The sequence below is a fragment of the Equus caballus genome, chromosome 3, assembly GCF_041296265.1.
Source record: "Equus caballus isolate H_3958 breed thoroughbred chromosome 3, TB-T2T, whole genome shotgun sequence".
In the NCBI taxonomy this organism is placed as follows: domain Eukaryota; kingdom Metazoa; phylum Chordata; class Mammalia; order Perissodactyla; family Equidae; genus Equus; species Equus caballus.
Window position 1 is genome coordinate 117,911,560 of NC_091686.1, and position 24,873 is coordinate 117,936,432.

Sequence of the window (24,873 nt, forward strand, 5' to 3'; positions counted from 1 at the left end):
TTACTTTCTCAGACGACACTGGTATTAGGTTTTGCTGTGACGGGAAATCCAAAATAGCAGTTCATTTCCCTCCTAAGTAAATTAAGTCAGGGGTAAACAGTGGATGGTAAACAGGGGTACAGTAGCCTATGATTATCAGGGACCCAAATTCCTTCTACCTTGTTATTCCACCATCCTCAGCAAGTTATATTCACTTCATGCTCCATAATGGCTGTTCTAGCTCCAGCCGTTGCCTCTTCCTCGCTTTATTCAAGCCAGCAGAATGAGGAAAGGGGCAAACAACTGTACACGCCTTCCCAGAAGGACACTTTTGGACATTGTGAATACTCCAGTTCTACTTACTTCCCATTACTAGAACTTAGTGACAGGATCACACCTAGCTACAAGCAAGACTTGAAAGTTCAGTCTTTCTTTCTGAGCAGCAAGAAATTGGAGGAGGGTTATTACCACGTGAAAAGGGGAAAGAGATTTGGGTGAACAACTAGAATACTCTGCTACCACTGTAAACTGATCGTAAGTGCTGGTGGGCTATCAACGTTTCAGAGTGCTCCTAAGAAAAGGAGCCTGAAAAAGGCCGCATGCCCAGCTAAAAGGAGGCTTCTTTTAAGGAAGAAGGGGAGAGCAGACATTGGGAGAGACCTGGCAGCTTCCGACATCACCATGAACACTAAGTTGTGTCTATCAGACTTCTCCTAAAGAGTCAGGGCGCAGCGAGTGTTGACATGCAACAGAAAGAGACGTTCATTGTAGAGCCCGTTCTTAAACATCTGTGACCACCCACCTCCTGGGCCTTGGTCACAGGACAGCTTCACCTCAGCCTGAATTCTGCAGCCATCACCTCTTCTAGCTTCTCTGACCTTTTCTCTCAAGTCCTCAGAACCTCCAATTCCTGGAAGCTACACTGTTCTGCATGAGGAGTCCTCTCTCCTTTAGATATGGAAAGTGAGGTCCCAAGGCAAGGTCTGGAATTTTGTTTTCCTTAACAAAACCAGTTTCTCCTCAGGAAGATTTTTCGTGCCAACATGTCCATCCCACTTAACTTGTTTGCTAAATAAATGAATGGTCCAAATTTTTCTTTACACAGTTCCTGGATGAATTGGAAAGATAAATTCTGGGGGCTATAATTCCTATACCAGCAACGTAAGATATACTTGCCAAATAGTCACTGATTCAATCAATTGTGCCAGCCATCATGGGAGGGAGGGGCTCAGTATACAAAGGTGAGCACAATAAAAATAATCTTTGTTCTCGTGGATCTTACCATCTAGTAGTATGCAGCACCATCCAGATTTAGTGAAGAGAGAATGGATGGACCCCAAAAGACCTGTCACCAATACATTTCCTAGACATATAGCAAGAATGTTGGGCTACACCCAAGAACAGGAAAAGAACTCCACGCTGAATATTTAGGTAAGCTCAGGCTTCCCAGAGTTTTGTCATTCATGATGCATGTGGACTAGAAGAGAGACTGAAAGAAGGAATAACAACAACCATGATAAACGCTGTAATCGTCTGGGAAATATGTCCGGTTCTCCACGGCACTTGGTAGGATAGCACTCCTCTGTCTCTTGCAGTTAGGTGTGGTCACGCGACTTCGTGGCCAATTAAACGTGAGCAGAAGTCATTTGCCACTTCTGGCTGGGAGTTTCAGTCAGTGCTCAGGGAAGCCAACCTCTCCTTCTCCCTGCCTTGGCAACTGGCAGCACATCAGCTGGTGGCTGCTTTGTCAGCCTGGCTTCTGGACTAAAGACGTCAAGCAGCCGACTCCTCAGCCAATCCGTGATGGACAGATAGTGCAAAGGAAAAATAAACCTCAGTGTTTCTTAAGCCACTGAGATTTGGGGGTTGTTTATGACTACCGTGTAACCAGCCCCTCCTCACTGATGCAATAGCTAAACTGTCTATGGCTCTCAGTATGAGCGGCGTGTTAGGTCTTCCACAAAAGTCAACTCATCTCATTCTCATATCAAGCAGATACTGTTATTATCCCCATAATTTTCCCAGATGAGACAATTTAGAGATAGAGTGGCTGAATAGTTAAGTGTCAATATTCAGACCTAGGGATTCCAAGTCTGCTTTCACGCCCTCCTCACCCAAACCACAGTTTTTTTCCTGAATTAATAAATGATAACTCAACTAATATGGAGCCTACTAAGTGCCAGGCCCTCTGCCTCAGGCCCCGGGAATATAAGTGTGAACAAGACAGACGATAACTTATTTCCTAGTGGAGGAGCATGAAAAGACCCAAGTAAACAAATAACAATTTCAGTTCATTTGAAAGAACATAAAACACAGGGATGCGATAGAGTGAGAGGAGTGACACCATGTGAGAGGAAACTGTGAAGGCCTCTGAGAAGGTGGTTTTTGAGTTGAAACGAGAAAGATGAGAGACGTCCCAGGCAGAGGGAACACGTGCAACGGTCTTCTGACAGGAGACGCCAGGAGCATCAGCGGCACAGAGGGAGCCAGTGCGGCAGAGAGCGCAGGAGTGCGGAGGAGCAGGTAAGACAGGCAGTGTAGGGCTGCAGGGTCCTGCAAGGACTCTTCAGCTGAGCTGGGGAGTGACTCGATCTCATTTGCTTTGTGGAAGGAGCACTCTGGATGCTGCAGAATGGATGAGTGACACAAACGAGTGGAAACAGGGAGGTGAGACAGGAGGCTACTAAAGCAGCCTACAGCCATCTACAGAGAAGGACCAGGTCTTCTCCCACCCCTATCGCTTTGAACCTGCACGCGTCTGCTGCATGTGGCTAGAACGCAGCCGGAGCCGCAAGCGACCATCCCCTGAGTTTGACTACTCCCCACCCGGGACTCCGCTACCCTATTCTTCGAATCGGGCCGCTGGGATGCCCTGTCCAAGTGCTATGAATGTTTCTAAACGCTCCTCTCTCTTTCCGTACCCATCCCCGCCCTCGGGAACCGACGTGGGGGACCGACCCCTGTCCCCACCAAGCTTGTCTAGCCCTCGTCTAGGCAAAAGACGCTGGTGGTTCAGACCAGCTTGGCCCTGGAAGCCGGGGCTGTTCTGTGCCTGGCACTGTGCTCTATCCTGGCGCGTCAACCACGAACAAAACAGCCAGGACACGTGTCCCGGTGGGACTTACAGCCTAGAGGCGGTGGCACACACTTATTTGCAAGTCTAACGAAATGTGAAGGATGAGAGGGCTGCAAATCATCAGGAATGACTTTGACCCCACCCTTCGCGATCCTTCAGGGCAACATTTGCATTTGGTTAAATGCAACCTTTGCAAATGTTGGTCGGTCGGGAGAGCGCAGAAGGGCAGCGCCCAGCCCTCTCTAGCGCTGCGAGTGCAGCCGCCGCCGCCGCTCCTGCTCCTGCGGTATAAGAGAAATGAAAGCAAAGCAGCACATCGCGATTCTCGCAGGAGCGGGGTCGGCGGGAGGGCGGGCCGTGGGCCGGGGCGCCCAGGCTGCAGCAGGGACGGCCAGGTTGGCGCGGGACGGCCCCGCTGCGCTCCCTCCCGCCGGCACGCCGGGTAGAGCTCTACACGCGGGGAGCCGGGAGAGCCGGCCGCGCAGCGACGCCACAGGCCGCCGGTGGTACTGCAGCGCGCTGCGTCCCCGGGCGGGGCCGGGCCCCGCGTCCAGGCGGCCTCCCCTGGCTCTACCGGCCGCGCATGCCCAGTGCGCTGATCGCGGCTCCCAGCCGGCCGCGCCGCGCCGTCCCGCAGCTCCCGGCGGCCGAGTAGGGCGTGCGCAGCCTGGAATGCCGGGCAAGGAGGCAGCGGCGCCGGGAGGCACGGGGCTGCTGGGACCCGAGCCTAGCCTCAGGCGCGCTCCTCCCTTCCACAACCTCCAGAAAAGATTGCCCCAGTTACTCCCTTTTAACAGTTGAGAAAAGCTTTCAGAGACTAGCAGTAACTTGCCCAAGGTCACACAGCTGGAAGAGACGAGTAATGGGATCAGAATTCGACTCTACAGCCTCGGCTCCCCGCCCCCCAGGACTGGGAGGAGACCTGAATTTGAGTATTAGGGCTGTCATATATAACCTAGGGGACCCTGGGCAAAGAGCCCTTTATCCCTCTTTCACAGGTGAGCAAACTAAGGCTCAAAGAAGTTACTAGAAATTTTTGAAATGTTTTAAACAACAAAAAAAGCCATTTCCTTGGGTCTCTTCATGCACAATCTTTAAGTGCCTGAGATTTACATGTCTTTGCGCCCCGACCCCCACCCCAGCTGCCCTAGTGGTCAAGATTCCAGTCTCTCTGCAGTGGCCAGGCTCTGTCAGGTCACGGAACCACACCTCCCATCTGTCGGTTGTCCTACTGTGGCGGCTGCATATTGCTGTGATGCTGAAAGCTATGCCACCGGGATTTCAAATATCAGCAGGGTTCCCCACGGTGGACAGGTTTCAGCTGAGCTTCCAGAGTAAGACAGACTAGCAAGAAGGACCTGGCCACCCACTTCCAGAAAAATTGGCCACGAAAACCCTATGAACAGCAGCAGAGCATCATCTGCTCCAGCGTGGGAAGGTGAGAGGATGGCATGAAAATACTGGGCAGGGCTGGCTCTGCTGTACTCAGGGTTGCTAGGAGTCCCCCCCGCGCCCCACCCCCCAACCTCGAAGGTCCTGACCTGGCTGTTAAAGACCTGGCTGGCTCATCTTCAAAGTCCCCTTCACTGAGCTTTTCAGATCATCTTTTCTCTTGCTTTGCACTCCCTTCCACACCACACAACCCAGTCTTATTTTCTCCCTGGTCTCCAGAAAACCCGAATATTAATTCTGTATTCCTTTAATTGTTTGAGGTCTACAAACCCCAACTAAATGAATGCTCCCTGAGAGCAGAGCCTTATCTGGTTCCTCACTCTATCCTCAGAACCCAGCCTGTGCCCGCACTAAATAGGCACTTAATAAATGTTTGTTGAGTGAACAAGTGATTGAATGAAAGTCAGCTCCAGCCCTTACTTAGACTCAATGACCAGTTTTGTTCACATGTCTTCCCTCCTCTCTATGTTAGGCAGCCATATCTAGGAGCTTGTATTAGTCTCTTAGGGCTGTTGTAACAAGCAAATTTATTGTCTCACAGTTCTGGAGGCTAGACGTCTGAAATGAAGGTGTCAGCAGGGCCGTGCTCCTCGGAAACCTATGGGGGAGGATTCGTTCTTGCTTTTTCCAGCTTCTGATGGCCCCAGGTGTTCGCTCATCCCGTGGCTGGTGGCAGCCTAACTCCAGTCTTGCCCTTTGTCTTCACGTGGCCCTTTTCTCCCTGTGTCTCTGTCTTCACACGGCATTCTCCTCTCCGAATCTCTTCTGCTCTTCTTTTAAGGACACCGATCAGACTGGACTAGGGCCCCCAATGACCTCATCTTAACTACATCTGCAAAGACCCTATTTTAAAATAAGGTCTCATTCGCAGGTGTGAATTCGCATTCACATTCACTGGGGATCAGGGCTTTAACGTACCTTTGAGGGGATAGAATTCAACCTATAACAGAGGTGATCCACGGAACAGAAACAGGTTTTAGGCAACCTAGGCTGGAGATGGGGCAGGACACGTGAAGGCAGCTGTAAGTGCAGGAGACGCACACTGGCTGCTCATCCAGAAACGTTTCAGGGTGAGCTCTCCCGGCACCAAAAGGCTTGTAGGGGACAACACTTCAACTTTAAGAGTTTCTACAGCAGTCGTTTCTATCCCCACTTGGCCTTTTTCCAGGCTGTAAACACCCCATTTCCAGGCCCTCCGAGAAGCACCTTATCTCACTGCATTTGGGCTCCTGAGAAGTATAAAACTTCAGGGGCTATTGTGAGCCTTGCCCTGCTTTCCCTTGTTTGACATCTGGCTTGTGAGGTAGGTCCTATTATTCACGGAATTTTACGTGAGAAACTAAGCTTCAGACAGGCTAGGGAGCAAGCTCGCAGCTTCTTCATTCCAGATGCGAGATTTATAACCAGCTCCAACTCTAGAGACATTTCCAGGAAACCCAGAGGTACAGTTTCATCAGCTCTATATGACTCAAGAGGGCAGAACTGTGATGCATGAGTGGAAGTTACAAGGAGAGACAACAATTTGGGCTAAATTTCAGGGAAAACAATCTCTAATACTTAGACTTCTGATTCTCCAATACTTAGAATTAATGTTCTTTTCTGACTCGGCTCCTTTTGCCACTAGAGGTTTGCAGGCAGTGGCCGGTCTAGATTCTCCATGCCCTTCGCAAGCTCACTCTACTCTTAAGGGGGACTTTGAACTCTCTGCTCTATTCTCATTTGAACTCTTCACACGCAAATGTGTTTTTCTGAGAAGAGGGGCACTAACTTCTCTGAGCCTGGGAGATGGAAGACCAGGAGGCTCCCTTATCAGCAAGGAGGTGGAGTATGGCAGCACACAGCAGGGGGAAGAACCCGCTGATGGTGGCGCATCTCTGGGTTAGCATTCTCTCTGCCCAGCTCTTGCTGTTCAGCGGTGGAGATTTCTGCCCCGCTGCTGGTCCTGTGGCTGACACTGTCTTCCCGAACGCCACTTCTCCGTGTTGAAGAATTGCACCAGCCCTGCATTTCCCCCCTGCATCTGGCCAATATCCATGCACCGTGACCTCTGGCCTCCAACAGGAAGGTGTTGGAAACCAGCCTTATTCCTTCCGGAGCTTTGAAATAAACTTTCGGCTGTTATTCCTGGAGCAACTGCGCTTCCCGGGGACGCTCCACCCTGCCACGATCTGCCCGAACTAGGGAGCAATTTTATTTTGTAGGGAGCAGCGACTGAGTCACCGATTATGCCGGCTCTAGCAGTCCGCTGCCCTTCTTTCCTCAGTCTATTCTAGATACATCTTCTTTCTGGAAGGTCAGAAGTGCGCATGTGGGTGGGGGGGTGGCGAGAGGTTCCCAGAAAGTGCCATTGGAGTCCAAGCAGCAGGAAAAAACGCTGGCAATTACACGAGCTCACATCGTCTCCAGACTCTCCCACAGTCATCGTCTCGTTCGACCCTCACAACCACCTAAGTGACGGATGAGTTTCTGGGCTTCAGGTCTCATCTTCCCCACCTTTAGGAATGAAAGCACTGAGACTCAGAGAGGTCAGGGGACTTCCTCGCCCAAGGTCCCGTCGCTAGGATGGACAGGCGTGAGGAGAGGCGGGACCAGAACCCGGGACTTCAAGGCCATCTCTCATGCACTGCAGCTCTCAAAAGAGGAAGAATTTGGAGGCTGCAGCCCTGAGCTCTTTTTCTCGGGCCTTCACGCACTCACCCGCTACTGCAACGTCAAGCTCCACGAGGGCAGAGGGCAAATGCGCCCTCCGCTCGGCCCGGGCAGGGCACCTAGCGGGCGCCCCCGAACGCTCCGCTGGGCCGGCCCTGGAAGCCGACTGGGCTCTCCTGGCGCAGGGAGGCGCCCGGGGCTGGCGGGCAGCGAGGCTGAGCGCGGAGGTCGGGCGCCGCGGACGGGAACCGGCACCGCGGCGCGGCGGGGGAGGGCGCCGCCTTAGGGACCCGGGCGCCGGCCGCGCTCCAGCCGCGTCGCCCTGCGCAGGCGCGGCGCCGGCTCCGCCCCCGAGTAGGGACCTACCGCGGGCGCGGCGGCGGCGGCGGCCTGCGGCGGGCGGTGCGGCGCCGCTTCCCGGGACGGGACCGCCGGGCCGGTGAGTGGCTGAGCAGGAGGGCGCGGGGCAGGCGGGGCCGGGCGCGGGGTGCCGCGCCGGGCGGGCGGGTCGGGTGTACGGCCCGCGGCCCCGCGTGCCCGAGCCGCCGGCCGGCGTCGTGGCGAGCAGGCCCCGGGCGAGCCGGCCGCGGACTGGGCGCGGGAGAGGGGTGACGGGCGGGGGGGTGGGGGGGCCTGCGGGGCGGGGGCGGCGGGCCGCGGGGCGGGGGAGCCCAGACCCCGGGGGCGGCGGGGTAGGTCCGGGCGCCCGCCAGCCCGCCTTTGTGCCGCCGCGACCCCGCAGCCTCGCCCCGAACGCGCCGGCGGGACCCTCGGCGGGGCCTCGGGGCTGCGGAGCCGCCGGCCCGGCCTCCTCTGCCCGCCCCCGGCGTTTTAAATGATGCATCTCCTGGGAGGATTTCTACCGGTCGGCTCCGAGCAGGAAGTGTCGTCAGGAGGCCATTTTTAAAGCCTCCTGCGGGCCTCGGAGGTAAGCGTTGACGTGGTCTGATTGTCAGTAGTTAGAAGAAACCCCCGCGGTCCCTCGAGGGGCCAGGACGCCATCCCATTGTGCCCGCGTCTTCCCTTCCCAGCACCCACGCTGTTAGATGTGGACTCGCCTCGGATGATGTGTACCATCGGTGTGAGTGTGCCAACAATAAACTTGAAAACCAGACTGGCATTGTCTTTCCTTGGGGGTTTGGGAGCGTGTGTCCAGCGATGGGCTTGTCCGTCGAGGACCTGTGCATCTTTTCCTGGGGAGGGGAGATGTTGAAGGTTTGCCTTGTTCCAAATGCTGATGTCACTTTTTGTGGGACTTCCCTATCTCAGCCTGCCCTTTTATCTTGTCGCCTTGGGGTTGTTGGGCAGTTTAAGGCTTGGGAAACAACGCAGGTTGCAAAAGAATGACTATTTCTTAACCAGAAAGGGAAAGCTGAAGGAGAGAATGAAAGAAAACATTTAAGTCCCTCTGTGTACGTTGGGTATTTAATGTATCCCATTAAGATACCCCTGACTTTAAAAACTGGGGTAATGAACAATTTATCAACCTAACATTAAAGAATAAAAAGTAAAATACTGAGCACTTGTCCTTCTTAAAAATAAAAATCTACACAGCTGAACTGTAATGTTGTGTTAGAACCCTTAAACATTATCCTATAAATTTAGAACTGAAGTCACCAAGAGTAAGACAAACCGCTGTCTCCAGGAGCTTGCAGTACTTTCCCATAGAAGAGCAGAGAGAGAAAAAAGGAATGTATCTCTTTATCTCTGTCTGAGTCTTGTATGCAAAGTTCAACCCAGCCTGTGATGTGTGTACACAAATGGTTGTTTAGAAACCAATGTCATATAGTCTTTGAGTAGAATGTTTCTGCTTTTAAAATTGTACGTCAATGTTATCTTAACCTACAATGCATTTTTTAGAGTTTTTTTTATCTTGGATCCAATATATTCTTGAGAAATAACGCTTGTATGTATCCAGTTTTGTCATGCTGATAACATTCATTCCAAGTGCATTTTGAAAACAGACAAAGGAGGACGTTATTTATATTGGGCCTCCTTCCTGATGTATTATACCAAACTAATGTAGATTTTTAAATATGCAATGGCAATTTTTGAAAAACTGCATCTCTCATACTCTATTTGCTTTTTACGTAAGGGGATCTGGGCCAGTTTTTGTGCAAGAGGAAGAACAAAGAACATTTTTATTATTGTCGCCATGAAGGCTGGCATTTCTTTCATTCATTGACTCATTCATTCAACTAATATGTATTGAGTGCCTTCTGTGGCCAAGCCCTCTGCTGTTGACTGTGATAAACAAGGTCCTCACCACTGAGATTTTCCCAGTCTTGATTGTTCTCCAGCTGCCTTGCACAGACTGCATTTTCTTTGTTCACGTATGCAAACTCAGCCAACTGCCATTTCCAAGATCCATCCTTGGAGTGAAAGTGTCTGGAGACCATTTACTCCAGACATTCTCATCATGGGGTGGGGGGTGAGGAGGCGTCAGAATCACCTGGGAAGGATTTTAAACCACGTGCCTGAACCCACCCCAGGAAAAGGGCAGTCTGAGTCATTAGGTCACCTGAGTCCTGGGAAACCTTTTTTTCCTTTTTAAGCTCCCTATGTGCTTTTGCCACACTCTCCTGCTTGAGAAGCACTTTTGGGGCTTATTCCTCTTATTTTCTAGAAGAAAAGGGCCTGGAGAAACCAAGGAGGGTTACACAGGCCCAGGACTTAAACCCAAGTCTGGCTTCTGTTGCAGGGCGCTGTGTGTGGTGCCTTGCCGCCTCCCCAGGTTCTGATTGTAGAAGCCTACACCAGGGCCTGATGTTGAGACCGGATGGGACTTGGGGCCTGAGAAGAGAAGGCCTGGAAGAGAAGGAAGAGCCCATGGGACTTGCCATGTTTTTGACTCCCATCTGCAGCTCGACAGCTCCAGACAGGAAGTAAGAACAGTGCCCAAGTGGCAGCAGATGCTGACTGTGACTTCAGTTCACAGCCTCACACAGTGGGCTGGCAAAAAACAGAATTTAGATGAGACACCAGCTGACCAGCCCTGTGACCTTGGAAAAGCCACATAACTTCTCCAGATTTGTTATCTTACCAGAAGCAGATAATGAAGATGTCCTTTGAGGAGTCTCGAGGTAATGTATGAATCCGCTTCTGCAGGCCCCCCTTCCACCTGACTTGGGCCACAGTGCTCCAGAATTGAGCTAGCTCACTGGCTAGCCACCAAGAATGTCCTGAGCACACATTTACTGCCTTGCTGAAACCACCCATTTACTTCTCTGCATCTCCTATTCCCCTCCTTAAAGACGGCAGCCCACAGCAGGTGTGGGGTGAAACAGCCCTGGCTCTGCTCCTCGTTCTCACACCGCGCCGGGCCAGGCACTTGTCCAGGAACGTTAAGTTTCCCAGAATCTGCGAAGTTACACACTTTACACTGACACAGAGAGCATCAGTGATGATATTTCCAAGGTCAAATGGCTAAGCAAAGGCAGGACTCAGAGTCCCCTTGCCTAATCACCCCATTACAGTTCAAGGCAGTGGCCTTGCCCCACCTCCCGGCACCCGAGAGTGAGTTAGGTATTTTAAAGGATTGCACAAGAATGTTGGTACTGTTCTTGAGTTTCTGCACGCTGTGCACCTGTAACGTCAGGTGGTACTCAACATTGGCTGCGTGTTAGAATCACCTAGGACGCTTTCAAAACTCCTGACTCTCCCTCTCTCTCCCTCTCCCTCCCCCTCCCTCTCCCTCTCCCTCCCTCCCTCCCTCCCTCCCTCCCTCTCTCTCTCTCTCTCTCTCTCTCTCTCTCTCTCTCTCACTCACACACACACACACACACACACACACACACACACACACACTGGGGCCCAGACATCATTACTTCTAAAGCTGCCCAGGTAATTTTGCTGTGCAGTAGGGTGACCAACCATCCCAGGAACCTTTTTAAAAAATAAGTTAAAAGTCCTGGGCATATGACAAATTGATCACCCTAATGCAGGCAAAGTTAAGAATCACCAGTTTAGTGGGACATAATTTCTTCTGTGTTTGATTATACTTTCTATTAAACTCAATCTATTTCTTCTACAAAATGTTAGTTTTTCTTTAATGCAAAAAAAGGGAAATACAAAAATTTATGTGTCCTTCATTTGTATCACCTTTAAAGACCTGAAGTCACTCGCTGTGCTTAATAACAGAATTTTGTAATACTGCTTGTAATACTACCTACTTTTTACCTTGTATGTTTTTTAACACTAACAAGAGCATATTTGCCAATTAACATTTTTTTCCCCATATGCAGAACTATAAGTTTTAGACTTGAAGAACTCTAGCACTGGTCATAGTCTTTTCTCTTGAAAGGTTTTCTCTCAAGCTGTTAAAAAACATCCTGTATAAGAACTTCCTTGTTTTCTGCCGTAGTCTCAATTGACGTGCTCAACAGCCTCAAGTATCCCAAAATAACTCCTTTGCAGCCAGGGGGTGAGGAAGAACAGCCTTGCCTCCAGCCCTGGAACTTGTGCTGCCTTGGACCTTTATCTCATCCGGCTCTTTGTTAAGCTAAGAGTTTCTGCTTCTCTGGAGATTACGGGACTCTTCCACATATGAAAGAGTCTTACAAAAATACTTCGACTCATTTCTTGACGAAACATGTACTGTTTGCCAAGCACAAGGTCACTGCTATCTGCATATACCTTTTCCTCACATCAGCCATGTAAATTAGGCATTATTCTCATTTTACAAATGAGAAAACTCAGGCTCAGAGAGGTGAACAAGTCCAGAATCACACAGCTATTAAGTCAAAACCCTGGGTTTTGAACCTTGTTCACGATGTCCCAAAGTCATTGCTCTTTTGACTCTGTTACACTTTTCACCTGGAAAGCAGAGGAATCAGAACAGGGCTCTCTTGTCCAGCCTTCTTGCCCCGTCTTGTGCCCCACGTGATCCACTCGGACACAGAAGGAAATGTAGGACCCCAGAGGTCGGACATCTTTCAACAACATGTGGAAGTATTTTTTTTTGTCATTAAGATGGCCATCAGTTTGCAATTTGGTCCTTTCTAAGTGCAAAGTAGTTTGGCAAAAAGAAAATAATACTTAATTGATGTTTTTCCTTGTTTAGATCTATTTACCATTCAGTTCAATTCTGATTCTTTGTAATAAATGGTCTGAAAAAGTTCTTGCCAAGTGAGGCAACAGTTTCTTGCTAAATACCATCCTGCTGGGGAAATATTAGCAGTTTACGTACCTAATGTTGGACTTTTTTTCTGATCAGGTATTACGTGTTTACATGCTGCTAGGCACTTTGGGGTAGAATGTTTTAAAATTTGGGTTACTGGTAAACATTTGTTAGACTAGCCTTTGCCAGGGCTAAATAGACAAAAAGAACAGAGACAGTTTTTGAGTGCCTGTGCCACCGGGCAAACTGCTCTGTGTACATTTTCTAGGTTGCTTCTCCTGATTACCCTCTAAGTTTGATGATATTAAAGCCTGATTCCTCTCCTGTCAGTGAATAGAGAGAAATCACTTGCCTAAGGACCCAGGAAATAAGGGACAGAATGGGAGTTTGGACTGCACACCTTCCAGCTCCATTCCCATTGCTCTTCATGGCTACAGCAGCTCCAGCCCTGTTCTTGCAGTGGATGTGGTAGAAGCCACAATGAAAGGGCTTCTGGAAAGAGCTTCCTAAATGTGCTTCTCTGTCCAACAAGGATGCAGTCAGTCAGCTAACACTGACTGAGTTTGGGGGCCTCTCTCCTGAGCAGGACAGCGTGTGATCCATGCAGCAGGCATGTGATGAGTTAGCCAGCCGCTTTTCTTAGTTTTCACACTCAGGTCTGGCCTGGAAACACCTTCATCTGCTACCTGCTACAGGGATATTTCACAGTTGAGCTGGGCTTGCAGAAGAAAAGGTAGTTCAGGAACCAGCCTGTACATAAACCTAAGGTGTACGAGGACTCTTGTAGATGAAGCATCTTTTCCATGGTGATTATAAGCACCTGTCCGCCACTTGGCCAGTTAGTCTAAGTGGATGGTTTTGCCCCAGAGGTAAATTATCTTTTAGGCTGTACAACCAAGCAAGTATAACTAAAATTTTAACAATGAGATTCAGTGTGTATTCTGGGAGCAATTGCCAGGCAGCTAAGAAAGCTTCGTTTTAGCCTCTTTGACTATTTATGTGATTGGCATCATTTCTTCTGTTTTCTTCTTTAAAAAATGGAAAATATTTTAACGCCTTGATGTGTGAATAACTTATCTAAGCACTTCTAGTCACATTTTCACATTTAATCCTCATGACTACCCTGTGTGGTAGGTACTATTACTGTCTCTATTTTACAGTTGAAGGATGGGACAGTTGCCCCAGGTCACATACCTGGAAAGTGACAGGACTGGGAATTAAAACCTGTAATCTGATTCCAGAACCTATAGTTTTAAACACTATTTTACCACTGATTTCTTTTCTAATTCTGTTGAACATTTGACATTTCCAGTATTTGGAAGTCAAATGCTTCCTCTTTATAAGGACTTAGGCAATCCTTCATGGTTTTTCTAGCCCTCAATGTCACTGAACTGGTTTTTAACAAACTCAGTATTTTTTCCCCTATTTCTCCATAATAAATCTTTAAGAAACTAGGGCAGGTAAGCTCAAAGACAAAAGAAAAGCTGCCAGCAGCAAATGCTGTGCTTCCCCAGGGAAAGGTGTGACAGCCTAGGGGAGCACATTTGAACATACTGTGCCGCTTCTCTTCCGCATATCGGCCGTCGTCTTTGGCTGCTGCTATAGGTGATTCTGCATTAGGAAGCTCACTATATGCTGTTGAAAAGCAGGCAACTTAATATTAAATGGCCATCTTATTTATTGTATGAAAAGTTAATAATACTAAATATTTTCTGTGTTTTTGAGAACGCTCCTAAGTCATCTAAAACTGTGTTTCTAGTCCTAGGAGGTTGAATGCAGAGGTTTTGTAACAGGTCTTGCGAGTGTGGAAGGCAGGTGAACACCGACGCCAATGTTAGTGACTCACTGAGTGCCTCTCAGCGTCAGGCACACGCACAGCCCTCATCTTCAGTGTTTTTATATAATCGTTGGTCATCAGTCCACTGGGGAGTAATTTGCCGAGAGGGCCCAGCTTCTTCGGTGGTTGTACCTGAATGTGAGCCAGATAGAGGAAGGCACATAGAAGGAACAGGGGCTCAGGAGCCTGTTGCTCAGGTGTGCCTCCTGTGGCCTCAGGCGTTGTCCCCCTGTGAATACCAGTGTCATGTTACTGTGTCCATTTATCTCTTTTTTGGGGTGTTACATCTGAAATCTTTTCCCCCAGCACTAGCCACACAAGTTGCAGAGGCCAAAGAGAACTTTGCTTGTTTTAAAGAAGCCTGACATCTTTTCACCTGGACTGAGGGAAGTGCCAATGTAAAAACATTTCATTATTTTGAGGAGGGTTTAGAAGCCAAGATCCTTTCCAACAGGCAGCGTAATTCAGTCATGGCCTAGATGTCTTGCCCCCCCGTTAAATTGTATTTTCTAATCACAGGCTCACGCTTTATACTGGCAGTTGCTCCTCTGGATTCTTAATTCAGATAACTGCTGGGATGGTTCTCAGGAGCACCTCCCGGAGGCCCCTGCGTTCCTCAGGCCCTGTGGCTGGCTTGGTTAATTCTTTAGGGACTTTCCTCCATCAGCATACTCTCCACTTCTTGCTAGTGTACATGATCTTATTGTCCAGTCTCTTAGATTTCAAGTCTTTAGTTTTAGGAGAAATGACACCACCAAGTTTTAAAAGGACTTAGAGAGAAAATGGCAAAACTGCCTCCTGTGATCTTTTGAAGAATCCTGGAGGCTGGGAAAGGTGCCTGAAAACTGAAAATGCACAAATGGAGTCCTGGTTTGGTTGATTCTTCAAATAGAGAACTCTTGTCACATGATTCATTTGAGAATTTCTTAGGATTAATGTGTAAGGTCTTATGTTGAAAGAGTTGGTAATCAAGTTGTGCCAGGCAAGTAAGTTACTTTCTTCTTTTCTTTCCTCTCCTCTCTTTCTGTCTTCTTTCTTTCTCTTTTTCTTTCTCCCTCTCTACCTCCCTCCCTTCCTTCCTTCCCTTTCTTTTCTTTTTTTTTTTCTTTTTTTCCCCTCCTCTTTTTCTTCTTCTCCCCTGCCCCTTTCTCTCCCTCTAACTAGTAGGATTATGAGGTTGTTAGATGAGACCAGAGATGTATAGATTGACTAGTTTAGAAATCTTTTGAATAGAATGAGAACTAAGAACTAGATGAGAGAAGAGGTTTGCAGATGAATGACTGCTGTATCAAGAGAAGTTGTTTGTAGCTCCAGAGTCAGGATATAAGAAAGAAAATTACGAGGAGGCTAGTTTCAGTTGCATGTAAGGGTAAATTCTTGACAGTGAGGACTATGTGAAAATAAAATGAGCTGCCTAGAGAGAGAGGCAATGTTCTGTTTATGGCATTATTACAGCACCAATTGCATGATCAACTGGTGAAGATGTTTTAAAGGATGTAAATGTTGCTGGAAGTTTCAGCCAAGGATTTCTCATACTGGCTTTTCATCAGAATTACATGGAGTGCCTTTACAAACTGCAAATGTCTCTTTCCCGTCCCTCTTCCCACCGAGATCTGGCTTCACTCGCTTTGGGATGAAACCCCGGAATGTCTGTGTTAGCTGTAATTCTGATGCTTCTCTGGATTTGGGAACCACTGGACCAGATCCCTTTGCAGCCCCTTCTCAGCCTCTGCGTTCTTTGGGCCAGAGGTTTGCTTGGGTTCCGGTTGCAGCCACTGCTTCCTCTCTCTTAACGGGATGAGAATGTTGATGAGAGTAGCATTCTTAGGTGATAAAAAGTCTGATTTCAGGGATCGGCACTGTCAGACTGGACCTAGAAATCATCTAGGTGAGCAAGCAGACGCAAACGGCTGGCTTGCTTGAGGTCATTTGATTAGTAGCAGAAGTTCTGAGTGTCACTTCTGTCTCCCTTCACTGAAGCCAGTTTACAAGTCTGGAAAATAAAGTGTGCATCAACTTCTACTGGCGACTCCTCTGAAAGTCCTACCTGTTGTACATACCAGGAGTGCAGTGGAAAATACAAGTCCTTGTCTTTGCCCTTGCCTGTTTGCCAGTACGAGGCATTCACATGTCCTCTCCTATTTGCAGTTTCCTTGCAGAGGCACGTCTTTGAGCATTGAGGGCATAGCGCCTTGCAACTCCCCAGGCCTTTGCCAGCTTGATGTCTAAGTGTCACATATATGCTTAAGGTAGGGCAAGTCTGATTGAGTCTCTTGCTGCCGCCAGGGCTTGATCGCATGCTGGGAACTGCTTTTGGAAGGAAGCAGCAAAATAGAGAAAGACAACACTGCAAAAGAAAATAAAGCTGGGTATCAAATATGGTATGTTCTTATGGTGCTTTCCGAAAATGCTTTTAACGGACGGGTTTTATGCTAGATCTGAATATGCAGTAATTGTTTCTCCCGACCCTGCAGAGACCTTCTGCTCCCCCAGATCAGCCTTTCAGACTGACTTTGCGCGGCTCCTGGCCTGTTGCAGTGTGCAGGAGGCAGCTGCGGATTCTCCTCACTGCTGCCCACCGTTGGGCACACACTTGCCCCGTGCGCCTGTGTGCCTCTTGACACTTAGAGAAGCACTTGAAAACTTCAAAAGTGTTCTCTTATGCTCCTTAATGTTTCAGCCACGGTCGTCGCACTGTGGGAGAGGTTGGAGAAGTGTCCTTGATTCTGACTGCCAGATGGAAAAATGGCGGCTCAAAAGGGTTAAGTGGTTTTTTAAGGTCATAAAAGAAAGGCTTTTAGCAGATCCCAAACTAGAATCATTTTTGTTTGGCCTCTAGTTCTGTGTATTCTGAAAAAAGAACATGATTTAAAGATAATTATCGATTTTTGTATAAAAATTAGTCACTGTGTTTATTCATATCGTGGTATTGCTCTGGAAAACATTTGCACCTCTGCTGCCACCATCTCGCTGGGTCTCCTGCCGCCATCACTTCACCCTCACAGGCGCCCGTCCTCGCAGCAGCTGGAGGCTGGTGTTGCTGCGAGCCTCTTGCTGTTCCTCTTGTGCTCAGGCCAGCTTCCCACAGACTTCGCCCTCTCCCTGGTCAAGCACCCTCTCCCAGAAGCCTCAGTGCCTGTTCCCTGGCTGCGCCAGGGCTCTGCTCAAATGTCAGCTGATGGGGAGGCCTTTCTTGACGATCCACACCTCCGTGCCCCGACCTTCCAACCTCATCACAGATATACACCCTAGTGCCCCTCTTTATACCCCATGAGGGGGTAGAGCAAACCAGAGACTGATTTGCTTCTGGTCCCTGCCCTGCAGGACTTAGACCAGTGCCGGCACATGGTAGATGCTTAATAAGATGTTGAAGGAGTAAGGATTTGTCTGCCTAGTGTCGTCAGTAAATTATTGGCTGCTTACCACTTGTGAAAGCAGGTGGAGCTTTTGCGGTGAGTTCCATCCAGGCAGATAATCAGCTGCAATGTAGAAGCATTGGACACCTGAGCCGAAGCCCTGGCTCCACCACTTGATAACTTGCATTTAGAAGCGGATAGCAACCTCCTCTACACGGCTTTAGAGAGGTCAATGTGAAGTTATACCTGGGAAACTGCTAGGATGCTCCCAGCGACATTTGAAAATAACTTTTCACTGACGGACAGCTGCTCTGAATGACTGCCGTGATCTCCTCGCTCCTGGTAGACCTGTGTTTATGTTTGATCCAAAGCAATGAGTTTCAGGAGACTGAGTCTGAAGATTAGGCTTGTTATTTCCCAGCTCTTTTGTTATGTATTACTATCAAGTTGTGTCTAAGATAAGTCGAGATTTAGCATAAAATTCCCAAGGTCATTGAAATGTAGAGTACGTTTGGAGACAGCTTAGCTAAACCTTAAGTTCACCTATTAATCATGCTCTGTGATTTCTTTTTTCCCCTTTAGTGTTGCCTGGAATATCAGAGAATTGGAAACAACTATATTTTGGGATTATGTACCTACTCTGGTGGCATATAAGAAAAGATAATTAAGTCTGCTCCCAGGAAGTAGCTGCTTCTCTCCTAATCACAAAGTATATTGAAGGATGCCTCCTAAGGATCTTATCATGTGAAATCTTTCTGCATTTCAATGGACTCTTCTTAGAAATGCAAATAAAGAAGATGAAGGATATTGGACAGCAATTATATACTCCACAAGTGAATGATGGACCTAATTCCTTGACCATGTCACCCAAACAGCCTAATGCTAACAGAGCAACTCGACCAGATAGACAGGAAGCTCAGACTCTTTTGTATCAAGGCTCAGAGGCAGAGGCTGCCATGATGACCATTGCTACATGTGTAAAATGCAAAAGTGTTCACAAAATCCCTCTTCAGGATTTGAAAAAGGGTACTGGGCAAAGCCAGAAGGAAGACAGATACGTTTGCTTCAAATGCAACCTGGGCGTGGCTCCTCCCCAATTTCATTTTGTGAACAGTAATCCCAGTGCTGCCCATGTAGGAAATAAAACTGAAACCATTGCCAGTTCCGTCAGTAACAAATTTAAGGTAAGGAACTTTAAGCCAGGCAAATACTATTGTGATAAATGTCGATTTTCCACCAAGGACCCTCTGCAGTACAAAAAGCACACGCTTCAACATGAGGAGATTAAGTTCATCTGTTCTCACTGCAGCTACATTTCCTACACAAAAGGAGAGTTTCAGAGGCACTTGGTGAAACATACAGGCATATTCCCCTATCAGTGTGAGTACTGTGACTACGGTGCTATTAGAAATGATTATATTGTCAAACACAGGAAGAGAGTACACGAGAGGGCTGGCGGAAAACGGCCGCCCAGAACTGTGGCCAAGCTGGAGCCCAAGAGAATCAGCACATCCAAACAAAACCCAGAGCTCGGAAAAGCTTCCCACCCAAGGACTACCTTCCAAAATAAGTTGTCAGATCAACTCTCAAGGTTCTCCCTCCACGCAAACAGAGACAAAATGCACAACATCATGTTGTTACCTGAATCAAGGGAATACCAAAAAGATGTGGTGTGTGTTCCAAATAAAGCGCCCCTGTCGGAGCCAAACGAAGTCAGTCTGTTTGAGAACAGGAGTGTGGAGGTGGAAGTGTTGTCCCCCTCGCAGGAGCCCGTACAGCCAGGAATGCCACTGACAGTTGTGGCCCCAGCGGAGCTTGTCGTCCCTGCAAACTGTTTAGCCCAGCTGATAGATGTGAAAGTTGTCAATGGAACACAGCAGCTCGTCCTGAAGCTCTTTCCTCTGGAAGAAAATAATTGCCTTGAACCTGGTGGGCCCGATGGAGGGAACTCTGAGCATATGACTAAAAAGGGTCCAAATGAACGGGAGAAAATGGTTTCTGTGGAACAAACAAAGTCACTAATGATTGAGGGGAGCGTCGGAAAACTTGCAGGTAATCTTCAATCATCGGCTCAGAAGCAACTTAAAAATGTGAAATGGGTAAGCTCTTATGACTTCTTCATGTCAAATTCTGGTGTGCACAACTATGGAGAGTCCCTTCTCAGCTCTAAGACTGTGGAGAATTTGCAGAAAAAAAGTAACATGTATCCACATAGAACTCCGCTTCCTTCTCTTGCCTTAAAAGGTCATTCTCCATCATCTGTAGCAAAAAACAGTGTTTTATGTGGTCTTGGAACTGCACCAAACCCGTTTCCATACAAAGCTGCAGTTTCTTTTACCGAAGATGGAAGAAATGTGCACAGTGACTCACAGCATCTATTTCCTCCTGCTGCATCGCCTGCAGCCATTTCTTTCTCTGGAGAAAAGAATTTATTGCCCATGAGTCAAACTGACTTGGAATCTAGAAGCGAGATCAGTATTCCTGTAAAAATGGTTCCATCTAATAGGAGGTTGAAAGACAGCCAGACAGAGGAACAGAAGGCAGTTTCAAACATAGGCCAGCTGTCCTCTCCACATAAAAGTGAGTATTTACACATAAACATAACAGGAGAAGACAGAACCAGGTCTCAACAGCCTGGGGATAAACCTTTGGAACTAAAGAATTCTGAAAGGACTAATGACTCTTTTGAAGGCCCAATCATCTCTTCAGTATTTTCTTTGAGCTCTGGATCTGAAAATGTCCCTGAGGGCGTTAAGTGGAATAGTTCAACATCCAAAATAAAGTCAATTGAACTCTTGCGCAGAAAGATAGCTCAGTTAATTGAATCCTGTGGCAAGCCTTCATCTTTGGCTGCAAATAGTATGCATCGTCGTTCTGCAGGGCAGACATCAAAGGTAACTTCGAAAGCTAACCCTGAAGATATTCAAAACATTAATGTGTCATTTAGTGGCACTGACTATTCCACAGACACTCTCCAAAAACCTCAGAATGACTGTGGCCTTAATGGACAACTTGCTCATCAGCAAATATATCCACAGTTTGTAGAAGGCAGCAATGGGGAAACTGAAAGCAGAGTAGCCAGGAAGGCTCACGTTGCTACTCCAGTCCTGATCCCCAAAGGGGCTGTCTTGAGGGTTCTTAATTCCTCAGAGGATGCCCACATCATCGAGGCTACCTGTGAAGCACCTGTCAGCATCCCCTGCAGTAAGACACAGTTAACAAAACCTCTTCCGTTCTGCCCAGTGAAACAGACACACTCAGACTTAAAGCCTTTGACAAGTGAAAGTGGGCCAATTGACATGTCCCAAAATCTTGACACATCTGTTCGGCCTAAACCAAGAAAAGAGAGTGCTACTTGCAGCACCACCCCTAGAAAACTCGGACCCCTGCACAGACCACCAGGAAGCAGTGAATTGAGCAAGCACGGGAAACTGCTTTCCAGAAGTCTTCCTATAAGTAAAAATAAAACCAAACAAGTAAACTCATCCAAGAAGAGAAGCAAAATTCAGGCTGATCCCAGCCGCTGTCTCAAGGATCCTTCCATTTTTCAGGTGGCAAGACAACTTCGACTGATAGCAGCCAAACCAGACCAGTTGATTAAATGCCCCCGGCGGAACCAGCCTGTCATTGTGTTAAACCACCCTGACGTTGACTCGCCGGAAGTGACCAATGTGATGAAGGTAATAAACAAGTACAAAGGCAACGTCCTCAAAGTTGTCTTGTCTGAGAGGACTAGGTGTCAGTTAGGCATCAGACGGCATCATGTTCGGCTGACCTACCAGAACGCGGAGGAAGCCAGTCAAATAAAAAGGCAAATGATGTTGAAAATGAAACTTAAAAAAGTTCATAGAAACAACTACCAGGTGGTGGATTCGTTGCCTGACGACTCGGCACAGTGTATATTTAAGTGCTGGTTCTGCGGACGGCTGTATGAAGACCAGGAAGAGTGGATGAGCCACGGCCAGCGGCATTTGATAGAAGCCACTAGAGACTGGGATGTTCTTTCCTCCAAGGGCAAATAAGTTAAAAATTGGTCTTCGAAGCAAATTGTTTTTCTTACTTTTAGTTAATTCTGGTTTGGATTTTTTTTTTTTCCTCCCTGACTTAATAGGAGAAACACAGGTTGTAGGAATAGGAGGATCGCTAATTCCTCAGACCCCTTGAAGGAATGTTGAGAGCCAGGAGTCTTGACCTGAGAGACATGACTGGACTTGGAAGGTCTTCGAAGCTCCTGACATAGTGCGCACAAATTGATGTACATGCATTTTCCTGGAGGGAAGAAGTGAAACTTTCAACAGATTTCTAGTAGGATCTGAGACTTTTCTTCGTTTAGCACCCTTTTTGTGAGTAGATACAAGTCTTTTCTGTTCCATGCAGAGGGCCAAGTTTAGAGAGTTTGACACATGCTCTTCATATAGGAAAATACTACTGAAGGAGTGAACCCATGTCTTGGTGTGCACATCCACTTTTTTTGTTTGTTTTGCATTAACATGTCTCCTGAATATTTGGTACCTAATGGAAATTATATTTTCTACCTTAATAGTTAACTTAAATTTGGGGATAGAGAAGTGGCCATTCTCTTGGATCCCTCGCCCACTCTGAGACTCGCACGCGTCGTCTAGAGCACAGAGAGTTGTGCGTTGGTCGGCCGTCATAGAGAATGATTCCAAGGCTTTGCCTGAACGCACTGCTTCAGGTACAGCAGGTGTTAAGGGAAGAAAGAAAACATTTTCGAGCTTTTGCTTTCTTTTTAAACATCTTGATTTATGACAACTGGGGAGGGAATGTGCCTTTTTGCAAAAAAGAGGCGGTCACAGAGGCAAAATAGATAAAATTGAGTCTCCTGTTTGCCCTTAGCACCCTCGCAAATATGAAGTAAGTAACCAGTTTCCAGTGTGAACAAACAGGCTTCTCACAACAGACAGAAACCTTAGGAAGGCAGTTCAAGGGGAGACTGCGAAGGAAGTGGGGCATCGGCGCGCCAGCCGTCCTCACTGGGAGCCGCCCTCGCCCCTCTGGGCCCGGACGCTGCTCCCAGGCCTGCCGAGCAGGCCCTCCTGCTCCGTGCCCTGCCTCTGCTCCCGCCCTTTCCCTTTGTGCCCTTGAGGCCCCTTAGGTGTTCCCTCATGAAAATACTAAAACCAGAGACAGAATCAACAAAGCGGGGACATCCTCCATCTCTGTTTAGGGTACAGGAACCCTGTCCCTGGGCTTCCTTGACGGTAGCCCTCTGCCCCTAAGTCCTCGGCCCGCCGAGCTCCCCGGTTGCCCGCCTTCCCTAGGCTGCCCCTCGGGGGATGCTCCCGCTCCCCTGCGCCAGCGGCCGTCGGGGCTGCTGCTGCTCCGCGGCGCCTTCGGGCGCGGGAGGGCGAGCGGTCCCCGCGCCGGGCGCTGGGGGAGAGGCCCGGCCTCGGCTCCCGCGCAGCCCGGCGCCCCGCCTGCAGGCCGCGATGGCGCAGCCACGGGCGCCCGGCTTCCTCTCTGGAAGGCTGCGCCTCCCTTGGGGAGGTGATTAGTGCGCGAAGGAAGCTGGCGGCTGTCACGCTGGAAACAGACGGCAGCGCGATTTCTATTGTGTAGGGGAGTCCGTTGGAGACTTCCTGATTTTCTTGCCCACCGTGGCAAAGTCTTAGGTTATCCTCTGATAGGTGGGATCCTAATTCTTCTTCGTAGTTGGTTCTCATTACAGATAATCAACATTTGTTATGTGTAATTCCATACATGATCGTTAAGTTGATTAATTGGTTAATTTTTATTGAAATTTAAAACTTGGATTTTTTTATGTGTATATATGTGTATGTACACATAAATATTTTTTACCATATGAAAACTGCAGTAGTCAATTTTCTGATTTCCTATTTTATAACGAAATTACGTGGGCTGGAAAAATATAAAACTTTTTATATTCTAGAAAGAAATTATTTTGAAAGTACATTTTTATAATGGTCTGGTCTCATTTTTAGCAAATGAAAGCACAGTAAGTGATGGGTCTCATTTATATGAACAAATGGAGTAGAAACCCTGTGGATCGTTTCATTACATATTCAGTCCCAGTGCGTTTCTGGTTGGTGCTTTTGGGAAATGGACCTTGGGTACCACTTCACTACGTAAAGGAGAGCCTTCTCAAGTTGTATCCCTGTGTAGATTTTACCCCTCCAGCATGAAGGAAGGCTCCTAAGATGTTGAGAAGAGGAGAAGAAAAGGCTGTGATTTTTATTTTTTTCTCCTCCTATACCTCACTGCTTAGTAGCTTCTTTCCTGAAAGGGTAGACCATGACCTTTCAGGGAAGATGACCACGAATCAGGCCAGAGTGTTAAGTGTCAACGTGAAATATTTACACTTTGCAGCCTCAACTATTTTTCAAGTATTACCTAAAACTCAGCTTGTGTACTTGGATGGAGCTAAATTTTGTGAGTAGAAAATGTAGCTCAGCTTTTGGAGATTTTCAGAACTACAGTACTTTTTAAGGAATTAAGAGGGCTCCTGAAAGTTGTAAAAAAATGAAAAAGCAAAAAGTGACTGTCTCCCCTATATAAAGGACTTTGAAAATGGCCTGTTAACATGTAGATGAATGTCGTAAAGTGAGCATGTCATTTCTAACAAGACTGGAGAAGGTAGGGCAGAGCCGTGTTGAGTATTGGTGAACTCCTTACTTTGTGAAGGACCTCTACTCACAAGAATTTACTAATAGGACTTCTAAAATCATTTTAAACTTATTCTTTAAAGTAGATTTTCTTTCGGAGATCAGAAATGAGATGATCTTGATATGACAGAGTGAAAATTTTTTTTAAATCACTCAAAGTATACTCTACTCTAATAGATTATATTTTACTCAAATTTTTATCCCCAGCCCCAAACCTTTTGTGAGCCCCTGTAATGGGCCAAGTGCTGTTTGTTGAAGTAAGCTGAACACAGTGTTAACCCTCACAGGCTCCCTCCATCTTGCTTTAGGACGTACCTTGTAAGCCATCCCAGACAAGGAAGACGTGATGCTGCTCGGCCTTTGGAAGAACTTTTGAATCTGTAAATCAGTATGAGCAGAAAACAAAACATTGCGTAACGTGTTTTAAGCATTATTCTAAGTCCTGCGTTAACAGTTTGTGAGTCTGCTGCTCTGGTTTTGAAACACGTTTGTACATAGATATAGAAGTTGGCGTACATTTTGTTAAATAAAGCAACTGTAAAATGTTCTCTGCCCTTTGATTTCAAATGTTAAGCAAGGCGGCTGTGTATTACCCAGCCTATCTTGCGTAATGCGTTTCTGAGCCACATGAAGGCTTCCTTCTGCACAACACGGGGGCTTTGAATTCCACAGTGTGTGCGGAGTCAGGTGCACTGCTGGTCAAGCACGCGCACCCTGAAACGAGGCCAAGTTACCTTGTTTTGCTTTGGCGTCAATTCACA

General features: G+C 47.8%; 1 protein-coding gene and 1 long non-coding RNA gene across 4 annotated transcripts in view; one reads left to right on the forward strand and one right to left on the reverse strand.

The window, feature by feature from the left end:
* The window catches only part of LOC138923521 (uncharacterized), a 61,952-nt gene extending 54,493 nt beyond the window's left edge, over window positions 1-7,459 (reverse strand). The window contains exon 1 of the long non-coding RNA XR_011437217.1: window positions 7,205-7,459. This is a non-coding gene — a long non-coding RNA (uncharacterized lncRNA). The remainder of the gene's footprint in view (window positions 1-7,204) is intronic.
* ZNF518B (zinc finger protein 518B) lies at window positions 7,458-24,659 on the forward strand. Of its 3 annotated transcripts, none has more exons than XM_023636869.2 (2): window positions 7,458-7,595; window positions 18,051-24,659. In XM_023636869.2, the coding sequence occupies exon 2, from the start codon at window positions 18,251-18,253 to the stop codon at window positions 21,488-21,490; it is 3,240 nt and encodes a 1,079-aa protein (XP_023492637.1). In that variant the 5' UTR covers window positions 7,458-7,595; window positions 18,051-18,250; the 3' UTR covers window positions 21,491-24,659. The 3 variants fall into 3 exon arrangements, with proteins under 3 accessions (XP_023492637.1, XP_070117851.1, NP_001243907.1); XM_070261750.1 differs by lacking the exon at window positions 7,458-7,595 and adding an exon at window positions 7,822-8,084; NM_001256978.1 differs by lacking the exon at window positions 7,458-7,595 and having other exon boundaries at window positions 18,266-21,490.
* Window positions 24,660-24,873: the final 214 nt, after the last annotated feature.